Source organism: Zonotrichia leucophrys, chromosome 7 (assembly GCF_028769735.1).
Source record: "Zonotrichia leucophrys gambelii isolate GWCS_2022_RI chromosome 7, RI_Zleu_2.0, whole genome shotgun sequence".
Classification (NCBI taxonomy): Eukaryota; Metazoa; Chordata; class Aves; order Passeriformes; family Passerellidae; genus Zonotrichia; species Zonotrichia leucophrys.
Window position 1 is genome coordinate 23104531 of NC_088177.1, and position 15208 is coordinate 23119738.

A 15208-nucleotide genomic window follows, 5' to 3' on the forward strand; every position below is an offset into this window, starting at 1 on the left:
CTTGGATATAAATTACATTTATTGAATCAAGCTATTAATTTCATACACAGTCCTGTGTCCTGTTGTTTGTTGGTTTGTTTGGTTTTTTTCTGGTTACTAAAGTGCTTTAAAATTGTGTGACTTTTTTTTCCCCCTATGATTCCTAGGAAACGTTTTGTGACAGTCACTTTATACTGGAATTTCCTTCAATACATCATCAGCACATAGTAACTATTTTTTCCCAGTAAAATTGTAGTGAACAAATCATACAGATGTTAGTAAAATTTTTGAAAAGAAAGCAAACGAACTGATATCTAAATTCAGTTTAGACAATGGAAAGAGTCAGCTCTGGAGGACAGAAGAGAAATGTGAACATGTCATTGCAGTAGTCTTCAATAGAGCAGGCTTCTATTGAAAAAGACAGGTTTTAGCAGGTTTAGAAAGAAACAATAATGATTTTTCAACTTCTGTCAAGAGATTCCAGGAACTGGCTATTGACAACCCTTTTTCCAACACCCTTCAATGGAGCACAGCCTTGTGGAACTCTATGTCAATCTCATGCTCATTTAAAAAAAATGTATGAAATTAAATTTGGATGTTCTGGAACTGGAATTGCAAAGATATTCACATAGTTTAGAAGCAGTAAGTAGTTGTATATGAAGTGATACAAAGAACTGCAAGTCTCCATGATGCAAAAAGTTTTTATGTTTTACTTATTAAAGTGACACAAAGTATACCTTGTACATTTTATACTATACATCATTTGTGCTCCCATCCTCCTGGATTCTACTGGACTGCTTCCCCCTTTCAGACTGTCTAGAGTAATATGGTGTCTCCCCAAATGACAAAATTTTCTCAAGTGGTTTTCCCAATTGCATTTTGAGGAGTGCTATTCCACTGCCTTCCACAGAGAAACACACTACACCTGAGAAATGCATTGACATTTCTCCATGTGATTCTTTTAGGGCATCTTAGAGCATTTCTCTGTGTTGTACCCAAGGAAACCAGATGCAGTTGGCTAAAGCCTGCAGTGCTCTCTGAGCTGGCATTGTGCATCCCTGCTGACAAAAAGTGCATCATACCTCAGATGCATCAGATGTAAGATGCTTGTACCTCACTGCAGCATACCTATAAAATTACAATAGCTGCACAATCCCATGGCATTGACAAATTCCATTTTCCTATTTTTGCCCTCCAAAAAAAGGCTGAAACTAATCTACCTCAATCCAACACGAGGCTGCAGCCCAGTGTATAATGTGCTTCTTTAACTTGCCCTGCAGACAAAACAGAGACCCCAGTTTTCTACTAACATCCATCAATGCACACCAGGCCAGGCTTCTGAAGGTTTTATCCAGGTTTTTACAGCACGTCCAAAGCCTGTGCAAGTTACAGAACAGTCAAACCTGTGTGATCATCTTTGTCATATTTTATTTCTACACGGATTTCAGGTTCCACAGTTCTTTACTGTTAACTGTTACAGTAAATTTTTCACTATGTATTCCATGCAATGGAGACAACTGCAGTTTTACTTTCACTGCTATTTGAGAGATTGTCAATATGCAGATTTCTGATGCAGTCAAATCCTATGCATAGAATCCCAGCAAAAGAAACTAAATATGCTGCAAGACTTTGAAGGACCTTGTTTATACCTAGGCTTACAGAAACACTAAGTTACTTTAAGTGTTTACATACAGAACTGCTACATAGTAGCCATTTTGTGGTAAACACTGGTGTGCGTGTTCAAACCAAACCTTACCACAATGAGATGACAAAAATTATATGCATACAATTATTTCGCACCCAAGGTCCTCGCTTGAGAGCTGGGGGTACGCGCCGGGCTGGCCTCCAGCAGCTCACGCGATTTCTTTGTGCAAGTGAGTGTTTGTGCCAGCGCTGCAAAACCGCAAATGCAGCCCGGAGGGCTCGGGGCAGCCCGGGGGCTCGGGGACTCCGGGAGCGCGCTCATCGACAGCGCGGCCGGCCCGGCGCTGTGACAGCGGCGGCTCCCCCAGCCCGAGGGGCAGCGCCCGGCGCCGCCCGCGAAACCCCCGTGCGTCACAGCTCGGGAGCGCGCCGGGAAAGCTCACCGAGCCTTGCCCTCCCGAGATGCGCTGCCTCGTCACAGCCGAGCTACCTGCAAGGAAAAGCTCGGCTTCTTCAGAGCTGCGAGCAGCTCGGGGACGAATCCCCAGAGCGTGTCTTCCGACCTCCCCGCTTTCTGCCCCCTCGCCGCGGGTTCTGCAGCCGGGCGCCCTCCGCAAGTCGGGCGGGGCACGGTGCGGAGGCCGGGAGCGCTCTTTCCCCCCCGCAGCCGCGCACCGCCCAGGGCCGGGCTGGCCCCCGGCTCCCCCCTCCGCCCCGGCTGCTGCCGGGGGCTGCTGCCGGGACTGCGCCCCCCGCCCCCGCTGCCCGCGCGCCTGCGCGCCGCCCCCGCTGCCCTATTGCCGGTGTGTGCCGGCGGCGGCGGGGTTTCTCAATGGAGAGACAGAGAGAGCCCGTCCTCCTGCGGCAGCATCCCTGCGCGGCGGGGAGAGTCCGAGAGCTGTGTGAAACCCCGCCGAGAGCGGGGGGCAAGCATGGCGCCCTGCCGCCACAGCGGCCCGGGACCCGCGGCGGCCAGGGAACCGCTGCTCAGCCTGCAAGGGCGCGGGCACCGAGACTAGGAGCCGAAATCCTTTGTCTGTGCCTTCGTAAGCTGCCTCCGAGCTGCTCAAGCCGAAGCATCTACACGGAGCCCCTGAGGGTCACCCCCGGTGCCGCGGGAGACGCGGCCGTCCTCCGGCACACACACGCTGCCCTTCTATCCCCCTGACACACACGCAGCAGCCTGCGCTATCGACACGTGTCCCAAAAGTGCTCCCTCTCCTTGCAAGCACTGCCCGCACCCCGCGCCGTAAGGGGCAGCTGCAGGGATAGGGTCCCCGGCAGGTCGGAATCTCGTTCGGTTGAAGATTTCCCCGTGTGTTTTCCCAGCCACCCGAACTCCCATTCATGAATTTCTGAAGCCGCCTTCATTCAGTCTTTGGTGAGCGCATGAAAAACATTTTCACGTGTTAAGATCCATGACTTGTTTTTTCAATCGCTTATGCGTAGGCATTGATTTAGCAATGAAAAGTGCTCCACGTGCGCATAAAAATAACCCTTGTCCGTCTGCCGGCGGTGGATACGGTCGGTTTCCGTCTGGCAGCCGGTGATACCCGAGCGGTCACCCAGGAGCGCCTGGGCGCGCCCGCTCCCGCCGAGCCGCCCCGGGGAGCAGCGGCTCGCGGCAGGCACAGAGCCCTGGGCGGCTCCGGGCGGGCAGAGCCCGCTGTGCCCCTCGCAGCCCGCGGGAGCCGTGCGCACCGGGCTCACTCGGGGCTCCGCACGGGAGAGGCCATCCGCAAATCAACTCAGTGATTCAAGAAACGGGATTCACTCAGGATTCTTGGAAGGGCTCCGTTTTACTGCTTGTCACCTGAAGTACTGAAGCAGCTCAGACAATGGTATAAATGAGAGCTCTTTAACGGGAGCACTTCTATTACATCCCGCTGCCGCTCCCGCTGACCGCGGGCGGGAGCCGCGGCACGGTTCGTTCCCTCCCCGAACGAGCATCACAGACAAAAGGCCCCTCCCTTTCCCCCGATGTTGGTGAATGAAACTCCCCAGAACAGCTCCCCACTGCCGGGGGTGCTCCCGCCGGGGCACGCTGCGCGCCCCGCCCGCCCTGCCGAGGCGGCCGCTGCCAGGCGGGCGGCAGTGCTGCCCCCCCAGCCGCAGCGGGGTTTGCCGGCGCTCCCGCCAGCCCTCCCTCCTCCCCGCCTGCCCCCCCGCTCGGCTCACGCGTCCTCCCCTCCCTCCTTCTCAGTGGTCTGCCGGCTGGCTTACGCAGGAGCCGCCGCCAGCACTGACAGCACTTGGCAGAAGGGGTTTGCCCGAGCGCTCCCGGAGCATCTCCAGAGGCGCGGCGGCACCGCCTGCCCGACTCAGGGGAGCGGCCCAGAACCGGGAACCGAGGTCAGAGCTGGCGAAAGGCTGAAAACCGGGAAGCACAAAAATATACCTAGAAAAATACCAATACTACTGCTGCTAATAATAAAGAGTGGTGGGCAGGGAAAGGAGGTCGCGGGGGAAAGCAGAAGGCGAGAAGAAGGCGCACCGCGGAGGAGGAGCCCGGGCAAGGGGCAGAAGCGGCCCCTCGCCGGGCTGCCGGCATCCCCCGTGCCCCGGGGCGGCCGTCGGGGCGGCGGCAGCAGCACGTGGCGGCGGCGGGGCATGGCCAGCGCGGGAGTTCCCGCGGCCTGAGCCGCCCCCGCCGCCGGCACCATGGCAGCCGCCGGCGATGCCGGCCTCGACGTGGCGGCGGTGGAAAGTTTCCTAGAGAGGCACCCGGAGCTGGTGGAGAAGTGGCTGCAGAGGAAGAACTCGCTCCCTAAAGGGCCTGCCGTCCCCGCCGCCCCGGCCGGCGGCCCGTCGGAGGAGCGGCGGAGCAGCGACGGCCCCGGCGGCAGCTGGGGGAGCGCGGGCGGCCCCGGCGGTCCCGGCCCCGGCCCCGGCCCCGGGGGGCTGCAGCGCCGAGCGTCCCAGAAGGAGCTGCGGAAGAGCTTCGCCCGCTCCAAAGCCATCCACGTCAACCTCACCTACGACGAGCATGTGCACGCCCGGGCGCAGGAGCCGCTGAGCAGCGTGCGGCGGCGGGCGCTGCTGCGGAAGGCCAGCTCTTTGCCCCCCACCACTGCGCACATCCTCAGCGCCCTGCTGGAGTCCCGCGTCAGCCTGCCCCAGTACCCCCCCACCGCCCTGGACTACAAGCGCTACCTCAAGGAGCACAACGAGCGACAGTTCTTCCTGGAACTGGTCAAGGACATCTCCAATGACCTGGACCTCACCAGCCTCAGCTACAAGATCCTCATCTTCGTCTGCCTCATGGTGGACGCGGACCGGGGATCCCTCTTCCTCGTGGAGGGGACCTCCGCCGGCAAGAAGACCCTGGTGTCCAAGTTCTTCGACGTGCACGCCGGCACCCCGCTGCTGCCCTGCGGCTCCACGGAGGACAGCAACGAGGTGCAGGTGCCCTGGGGCAAGGGCATCATCGGCTACGTGGCGGAGCACGGCGAGACGGTCAACATTCCCGACGCCTACCAGGTAGGAGCCGGGCAGGCTGCCCCGGGCTGGGGCGCGGACCGAGCAGCCCCATGGCCTGGCCCTGCCTCCCCCCGGGTGTCCCTCCGTCCCTCCCGCAGCCCCGCCAGGGGTGGCCCGGCCGGGAATGGCGCGGTGGGCGCGGGGAGAGTGCCGGGGAACGCCGGGGACAGCGGGAGGGAAGCCCCGCCTGGGTGGCCGATGGGGCTGAAGGGGCCCTGCAGTGGCACAGCAGTGCTCTGGATTTCGCAGGAGCGACAGGCGCTTCATGTGTTTCTAAAGCATGTTTTGGAACCGCCTGAAGAAAAGTTTAAAAAAATGCTCGTGACAGTCCCAATGATGGTGTTATTAAATTTCTGTCTCAATGATCCCTGGCTCTTGGCTGCTGAAAAAGTCTCTTTGCTTTTAAGAGATCATATATTTTCACCTTTGCATATGCCCACTCAGCCCACATGGTACGTGTTCTCAAACGCATTCCTAACAGTGTCCTGTTATTCTGCAGCAAAGACTTTGCCCACCTTTTACTTCTTTAGGGGCTTCAGTGTGAATTGTGAAAATGCAGTTCTGGCTTCAAGGCAGGTATTGACCCCTGGCTTCAGCAGAGACAGACGAGCCTTTGCCCAAATGTGTCAATGCAGAGCAGAGCCTTCAGTTTCCTGGCTTGAAATTTACCTCTCTTTCGGGGGTCTGTTGCTAGTGTTTATTTGTGTAAGACACTATCAGCAATTGAAGGTTCTTGAGAAAATGAAGAACCACAAAGTGACACGTTTTCTCAGTTAGGATCTTGGTAAGCTTGAGAAAGGTGGCAGATGTATGTCTCGAAGAATTTTAGTAATAAACATTGTCCAGTGTCTTGTTTTAATCTACAATAATAACAAAAACAATAAACATTAAAAAGCTGATGATGCTTTACAGCGTACTACAAGGAAGAAACCTGAAAAACAAGATTTGGCTATTTTTGCTTTTTAAATACAGAAGAAGAACCAGGGTATATGTATTTGGGGCTGAATATTTATTTGTCAAGCAGTATTTGAAAAATACTAGGCACCTCACAGATCCAGACTGACAGAGGTTCTCAACCCACAGATTTCAAAGGGAATGGTAAAAATGCTCAGACTAAAATGAGTACTGGATCACCTTTGAAAAAAATTCAACTGGATTTCTTCCTTTCTTTTTTTCCCCTTCTCTGCATTATACACTTTTTCTTGCAATCTGATTTTGTTTCACTTGTAGAACTGCGCAATTCCCAGAATATCTGCTGTTGTAGGTGAAGCAGTATGTTCTCAATACTCTCAGCTTGCTAAACAGATAAAGGATATCTGTTTGGCTAGGAAGGAACTTGATCCCTCCTTTTAAGCTCTGGATAGCTCCAGACACCCTTTTTTTGGAGGTGAGAATGCCACTGACAGGGCATTGCTTTCTAGTCCTACGGACGTATATTGTTTTATTTTTAATTTTTTTCTTCAGTGTTTGTTCACTTCGTGTTCACTTCCCTGTGAAAAAGTCCAGCTCCTTTGAAAAGTTTATTTTCTGTTTCATCCACAGAGAAAAGTGAAAAGCAATCCATCCAGTTGCCATTCCCAGTGCTATTTATGTTATACTTTTGTCTGGCTCTTATTCAGAATCAATTTAAATATTATAAATAATACAGTTCATTGTATCTTTAAGCCCTAAGTACATTAGTTGCAGTAGATGGGCAAATTCTAATCCAAGTCCATCCTGTAATTACATCAAATGCAGCTTCTCTGCTTTCAGTAGAGCTACTTTGATTTACTTTAGTGCAAATGAAACTTAAGACCTTCCAACTGTAATAAAAGTTTTGCTGGATAATAAAACAGGGCCCTGCTTTCAGTCATGTTTCTGAGTTAGTGCAGTTTATCTCTCTTACTTGGCAAGGATATGTACCATTGTGCCTCATCAAAAGGAGACATTTCTAACTGAATGGTCTAAAGAGCTCTGTGGAAGCCCAGGTACCTGTGTGTGAAGAGGTGACAGCTGTTCCATTTCAGGTCGTTGTAGTGCTCACAATGGTGCGCTTAAAAATTAATAAATACGTTAATATTATTTTCTGGCACTGATGATGAAAGTGTTTAATCAACTGTCACATAAAAAACCAGCACCACCAGGAAACTCCGTCAGGTGGAGCTGAAAAAAAGGGGTGACAGAGGAGCACCATTTTTTGTCCATTGAAGAAGGTTTCTACACCGATGCTGTTTGGCAAGAAAAGGCCTTGCACAAGGTCAGAGGAACTTCTAGAACTTCTTTTGCTTTCTTTTTCAAATTAACAAACTTATTTAAAATAGGTAAACATACTTCCATATCATCAATTAGTTAGTTTACTGTACTGGGAAATTTATTATTATTCAAGCATCTCTGTTTTCTCAGAGCCTGATCAAATACCATTTGGAATTCTACCACTGAGTACAAATTGGGTTGCCTGCTTGTACTGTCAGCTATGACTGACATTAATGGTACTTCAGTGCAATCAACATTACAATTAAATGCTGTCATGTCTTGTGTTCCATGCAGGCAGTCCCCTGTGCTCATCAGCCTGATTGTTTCAGGGAGTATTTGTAAATGACTGCTTGTGGCACTATCAGAGACAGCATACTATTTCAATTACACATTTATTCTTCTAAAAAGAAAAAACACAAAATATTATTAGATGGGGCTTTTCCACAATCCAGGTGATTGTTACTGTTGTTGAGTAGGACTTTAAAAATCTGCTCATGTGAAGAATCTTTCTTAATTCAATAAACATACTTAGATACAAGGTTTGGAATTAATATCACATATTGAGGACTGTGTAATAATCACCTCTTTTAATACTAAACAATGACCATGTAAGATCACACAGTAGTTTAATTGATGAAGTTCATCTTTGACTGAATAAACTTTTGGAGGCTCACAGCAATAGATAATTTGACAAATAATTTATGAAAAGGTTCAGATAGAAGAATGTCATATAACTGATTAAAAAGTTGCACAATTTCATTAATGGCATTAAAAGCTTTATTTATTGCATTTCAAAGTTGTTTGATGAAAGTGAGTTTACAATTTTAGCTGCAACATGCATGATCTGATATGCAAGTGTTAGCAGTACAGAGAATCTGAGAAAAGGAAAGCAATTACATACCTTCTTTCATGTTCAATTTGAAGCCAGTCTAAAACTGTTTCTCCTGAAATTAATCCAGTTGAATTGTAAATCAAACTTTCAGTCACTTTAAGTTCTAAAATAAGGCCTTGGACGCTCCCGTATGTAAATTTTGGGAAGTATTTTTGACTCCTTTTTCATATGGGAATAATGAACTATATCTTGAGAACACATGTTGGAAGAAGAGTCAGATCTTACTGGCAAGGAAATTTGGGGCCTAAATGTCCATTGAGGCTCCTTTTGGCATAGAATAGATGTAGCTTCCATCATAATATATGTAGAGATTATTAAGCCCATTTTAAGTACACAGACAGAGACCATTACCTATAGTTCTTAGAAGCTGTTTTCAAATTTAAGTTTTTTTCCCATTTGAAGCTGTGGATTTTTTCCTGTCATTCATTCTTCTCACAGGACATCCATGATGTTCAGCTGAAATTACTGATAATTTAAATTTTGTTCCATCTCTTAAAGCATTATTTAAATAATAAACATTTTAGATTGCAAGTAATGTTTGGTTGTTGTTATACCATTAGCTGTGCAAAAATTAGGAAACAATTTAATAGCATCCCAAATCTTTCTAAGTAGTGGAGGAAAAAATATTACCCTCTAGAATAGTAAGCATATATCAGAAAGTGGTGAAATAATGTGTTCTGCCATTTTCCAGTGTCAGCAGAATAAAGTTTCTGCACATTTTATGTTAACTTTGGAATTTTAAAAGTAGCTTTAAAAGACAGAAGACAAAAATGGCTTACCAGATGGATGTTTTAATAAAGCACATAGCAAAGAGGAGAAATATTAAATGGAGTCACGCTAAGACATGAGTTTTGTAAGTCAGAGAAAGTGCTGTAAAATATGACCAATTATTTTTCAATATAGCTCAAGTCCTCAAAAATAAAATATAACCACATTAATGCAACTGAAATCAAGGAAAGTAAAACACAAATTGAGCTCTCTTTGTACAGGACTTTCCTGTTAGCTCTTTCAAGCTTAAGCCAAGTGTAACATAGTTAATGCACACACAGCCCTCTGCAGCAGGTTTTAAACATCCTCCGATACCTGGGTACAGCATGGGTTTTGTCTTTTTCAAGCGCTCCTGGTGAGCTCTGAGCATTCAGTGTATCCTGCTGTGCCAGAACAGCATCAGAGATGCTGCTCAGAGATGCAGACCTCTGAGCCTGGAAGGCCCGTGTGGGGCTGCAGAAGGTCAGAGAGACACGGGGCACGTTACCTTACACAGGGCAGCTGCTTGCCATCAGCAGTGTGAACAGCAGATCTCTCTCAGTTTCTAAGAGCAGTTAGAACACTAAAACCCCAGGGCCTGGGAGGTTCAGCTCTGCACTTCCTTCTACTCGGCAGCATTGGACAGTGGCACCAACAGCTCAACAAATTTCAGTGTTGACTCTTAACAAGGAGAGAGGTTGCTCTTAAGAGAGCAAAGATTGTAAGACCTGGCAAGCAGAACACACAGTGGTTTTTAATATTTCCATATAATATAGAAGAAAGATAAAAAACAGGTTTTCTTTGCTGTACATTAAATATGATTAGAAAGTACCACGGGGAAGGCAGGAAATAACTGCAACAGTAAAAACAAAGATGCTCTGATGTGCTTTGCATAAAAGGACACTCCAGCCCATCATGCAAAATTTAGGAAAACTTGAAATTCTAAGTACAAGTCCATAAATTATGGAGGGGATGTTGAAATCATCCTTGTGTCTGCAGCCTACTGGCTGTGGGCATGACCTTCATCCTTCATGCCACAGTGGTGTTGGCCTGGGAGAGAGGAATCTTTCTACAGGAGGCAGGTCCTGGGAAGGAAAGGCAGAGAGCCCTCGGGGCAGCAGCTGAGGATGTCTCTTCATTTCCTGTCACCTCCCTCACTCCATAGGTCTTCTTCTCCAGGAGCAGTTTCTGACTGATGTGTTCAACATCCTAAGACCTTCCCAGGTCACACCACCACGACTCTCTGGAGATGCCCACCAGGGGCAGGAGCTGCTGGCTGACACCAGGGACACAATAAAGCAAAGGCTCAGTTGTTTCATGTCCCTGTGCTGCTGCTGTGGATCCCCAGGACAGACAGGCTGTGCAGTGCAGTGTACACTGCTGGTGGCAGCGCTCAGGCATGGTGAGGAGTCACACCTTCCCTCCACACTTGTGTGAGCAGGAGAGGCTGCCTCCCCCACCAGGCAGGCAGTGGCCTGGCCCCAGGGTTGCTGTCATTACCCTGGATCCTCACTGCTGCTTGCTGCCCCAGGTGTGCTCACCCTGCCTCTGATGCTGAGACATTTGGGATGAGCAGTAGGTGGCCCAGCAGTGGCTGTGCTCAGGGTGCCCAGCTGGGCTTCTTTGTCACAAGAGTCTGTGCCAGTCCCCAGCTCTCCCTCCTGCAACAGGTCCCTGGGCTGCTGGCCCTGCAGAGCTTTGGCAGGAAAAACTTTCTGGAGAGTTGGGGTGGTTTTCCTTTTGATAAGCTGATAGACATTAACTGGTTTATTGCTCACCTGACCCATCTGTCTAAAGAGTACAGATGTTCTCAATTTTTTTTTTGCCTCAGACATTCTAGAATGTCTTTGTAGAACAGATGTGAAACTGTTGACATTCTGTAGTCTATAGTTCCTCATGAGAAAGTAGTAGATATATTTGATGAAAGCAGGTCAGTGACAATGAGAAAAAACTGCAGGATCTGGCCCTTCAGATTTTAGCTGAGCTCCTGTTACAAGATTGAGTAAAGCTGTAGTTTTGTGTGGTAAATGATTTTGGTATTCTGCTTGATTGGCATTCAATTTTCAAAACAAATGGATATTTCATTTTGGTTATTTACAGTTATATGCTACTGCATAGCTCTTCTATAGAATAACAAATTTAAGAAGTATACATGCATCGTTATGCAAGTTAATTTGTTTTACTTTTCTAAAATAACCCTATTGGTAAACTATGAAAAATAAATGAAAGTAACGGATCAGTAGTTATGTGCTAACAGGGCAGCAGCAACTCTGGGCAGTCTGAGCTTCATGTCTCTAGAGTGTGCCTTTCAAAATGAGTGCTGCTTTGTCACAATAAGACTGCAGCTGTAACACTTGAAACTGTGTTGCCCACCCGAGTAACCTCCAGCAGGTGCTAGGTTTAAACCCATACACAGATTTCTCTTGAAACACCCAGGAGTCTTGTTGGTTTCCTTGCTCAGAGGAGTATTAGCTTTCTAAAGCCACGTGTGTGTACATGTCTTGTATAAAGAATCATTAATATTTAGGAGGTCAGCACGAAGCCCTGTACCAAAGAAATGCTGGAACAAGATGGGAACATGGGCATGGTTATAGCTGGAGCCCAGTGAGGCATCAGTCAGGGCTGGTACAGGAGAGGAAAGAGAACCACCACAGATGTCATCTCTAAATATTGAAAATTAGAGGAAAAATATTTTTCTTGGTAAACAATTTATTTAATAGTGATACAATCAGACTGGAAGTGCACAGAATCTGCTGTACATAGGGCCTCAGCTTGACTCACTGTCGTGCTATTGGTGATCTCTCTGGAGTTTGTTTTGAAGGAAGAAAACAAAATCCCTATGTGATGGATCTAGTTAATGTCCTACAGAGGAATATTTTCTGACCCCTACTGCTGATCAGTTCAGACTACTGAAGCATGAGCAGTAATTATGCTTATTAGCTAGGCACTCATGTTTGCAGACTTGCTAGTGCTTATAAAGTCTTTTCTTCCTGTTTAAGACTATTTGATTTTTTTCACATTAATTTTGTGCGTCATAATTAGACAAACATGCATTGTTACTAATGTTCATTGTCAAACTAATAACTGAAACAGTGCTCAGAAAGAGGGCTCATAAGTCATATGAGACACTCCCACCAATCAAACTAAAAAAAGCCCCAAACTCCTGACATACGTGGGGAAAAAAACACCAAAAAAAGTTTTAGTATTGCATTGTTGCAAATCAACACCTTTTCCTTTTTTACAAAGTAAGCTACTGTATAAATTCACACTATAAATGGTCTTAGTTTTAAATCTGGAACTTAAAATTTTTTAAAATCAATGTTCTCTCCTTTTATAAAAATTGTTTTGGGAGTAAAGAAATAGGAGTTAGCTGAGCTGTTTCATGTGTCCTATCTGTTGTAATACATTTTTTTTACTATAAGAAATATTGCTGTCACTATATAAATAGTCACAATATAACTGGACTGTGCTTATTTACTTGGTAGAATCAGGTTTGCAATGCTGCTGCCTGGTACTAGTTTGTTCTGCTGGCTTTGTCTCTGGGGATTTAGGGATTTTGGGGGAGATGACAGGAATAACTTCAGCAGTCCTTACATGGAAGTCCTGTCATAGATTGCTTTAGTACTTGTGTTTTGTGTGAGAGTTTCTTGTCTACAAGGTTTCCCCTTATCTCCTTTAGTGGTTTATTGCTTGGGTTTTGTTTCCTGTTTATGCACAATGTAATTTGCACCATATGTGATATTTTAGAAAAGTGTATCTAGAACAGACTGCTTGCCCTAATTTTTTTTATTTGTATTTAGCTTTTTTTAATGTTATGCTTTGAGTCTAGAGAACTTGCTGTCTTTTAGATTGCTCATTTAGCTTTCTTGCTCTTTTTTCTTTCTATAAAAGCTTATGTATTACGCTTACAGGAAGTGTGATTAGGAAAGTGAATCAAGTTATGAAATCTTCCAACTTCAATTTCTTTATTTTTGTAAAGGCTCTTGGAGGATAGCTTTCTATAAATTAACTCAAACTTGTCTATCCCATGCAGTTTGGTACTCCAGTAATACTCAGGTGTTAACAATGCTGTCATAATACTTATATTAGTTATTTTTGATGCAACTTAATCAGGAACTAAAATACAGTATAATCCAGGAAATTTTGATGCAAGTTTGTGTGGGTCTTTTTTTCAATAGAGCCCTTTCTAAAAAAAAAAAAAAAAAACCACAAACAAACAAACCAACCAACCAAACAAACAAACAAAAAAAAAAGCAAAAAAATGGTGCTGTAAATGGTAAAATAGAATGGCCAGGCCTGTTAATAGAGCATTTTTTGTAGTGTTCTCTTTTGTCATGAAAAGATTTGAAAGGTGTTTTCAAATAATAAAATCAAAAATATCTTTCTCTTTTAGCTGTCAGCTTTGGCTGAGGCATTTGGTGCATTTCACTAGATTAAACACTTTTCCTTAGATACTGAAGAAAGAGGAAGTGGCTTTGTCATGAAGACCTAATTCCTGGAAATTTTATCAAGCAGGTTTCATCCTCCATTATAATATTTGATTCTTAGCTAACTTGGGTTAGGGTTATACTTTTTTCTTTTGTTCTAAATCATAGTAATAATGCTCACATAAAATTTACTGGTTTTGATAAGGTTATAAAAAGACATGTTTTCAAGTTCAAAGAGTTGTCCTATGTTGAGAAAAATAAAAAAACACAGTGAAGCTTGTATATTTGCTAACAATGTATGAGCTGCCAACTTTAACTGAAAATCAGTTGGCGAAACTGCTCAGAAGCCAAAACTTTAGCTGAAAGTTGAGATTCTGAGAATTTATGATTCTAGAACCATAATGGAAAAAAAAACCTTTCTGTACCTTAATCTGGTCTTCCATGAAGATATTTATCTATCTGTTCTCATTCACTGTCAATCTTCAAATATATCCAAAAACCCAGGACTCCATTGTTTCTGAGCAGGTAACTGGATTACCAGCACTTGGATGGATGGGTCAAACTTGCTCTCTTCTATGTCTTTACTTCATTCACCTTTCACAGGGCAACACTGACAATCAATAAATATCCTTAAAGCTAGGATAGGGTTTGTCTTACAGAGCAACTTTTCCTTGATGGCAGATGTGAAATTCCAGTTAAAAATGCCTCAGCCTTCACATTTTTAATATCTCTGTGTAGAAAACTCATTATATAGAACCAAGGCAGTATTTAGTAATTCTTTAAACAGTCAGTGAAAGACTTTAATCCATGAGAGTTCTTGTATGAAAATACTGTAAGTACAATTGGAATCGTGGTGAAGTTTCTCTCTCAAAAGCTTTCATCTAGTCTGCCCCTGGTTTTTGAATATATGTTTTAATTGTAAAAAACTTAAAAGCAAGGGCTGCATTGCTGTCATAAACACTGGTACTCCTTACTACCCAGGAGCCTGGTGCAAATGAGGACCCTGTTGTGTTGCAGGCTGTTCCAACATGTGGGATAATACAGTTTATATCTCAAAGTGTTTGCAGTCTGACAGAACTTCTCTCTGATTTACCAGCTTTGTTGTCAGCTGCTAAACAGGCCTCCTTGCTCAAGGTTACCACCCTGTGAGGAGAGGGGGGTATAAATATTGTCCATTCTTGGCCATCACAGTTCTCACCTGGGCATTAAAGTCTTTACTGGTACTGTTAAACTCAATAAAATCACTCTCTTACATCCTGCCATGTATGTCCTATTATGACAGTAACTGATGAAAGAAAAGAGTGTGGGGATAAGTGGTTTGGAACATAATGCAGGCAGGTCATCCAGTCACTGTTTTCTGTGCATATTGCATGGTTCAACAATAACAGTGCTGCCAGGAACAGCATTTTATTTTGTTCGCTTATATGTCTCTCCTCATCACTTATTCAAATGTCACCCAAATGAAATTCTATCACGCTTTTCCACAATAGAGTAGGGGTAGGTTCACTTCACATCTTGACGATTCTCAGCTTTTACAAAGTTACTGAGGTTTATTGTCAATAATGCCTTATTTTTCCAATTAAGCACATTAATTTTCTTAGACTGCTGTACCTTTAGTTTCGGCTCCAAGATGTAATACCCCTCTGCTAAAGGTCATCCAGTTCTCCAGCATCAGAGGATATAATCTGATATCCTGCTTCCTCCTGGTGTACGGGCTCCAGGGAGAGAGACAAACAGAAAACTTCCATGATCTGCCTGAAAAGAGAAGCACAGCAGCAGGAATGAGCTGTACATTAAAGGCATGGCA

At 45.5% G+C, this 15208-nt stretch overlaps 1 protein-coding gene across 1 annotated transcript in view; it reads left to right on the forward strand.

Annotated features, from left to right (window-relative positions):
- The first annotated feature begins 3893 nt into the window (after positions 1-3893).
- Positions 3894-15208, forward strand: part of PDE11A (phosphodiesterase 11A) — a 106757-nt gene continuing 95442 nt past the window's right edge. The window contains exon 1 of the mRNA XM_064718758.1: positions 3894-5103. Within this exon, the coding sequence (XP_064574828.1) occupies positions 4285-5103 (819 nt within the window). The 5' untranslated portion in view covers positions 3894-4284. The remainder of the gene's footprint in view (positions 5104-15208) is intronic.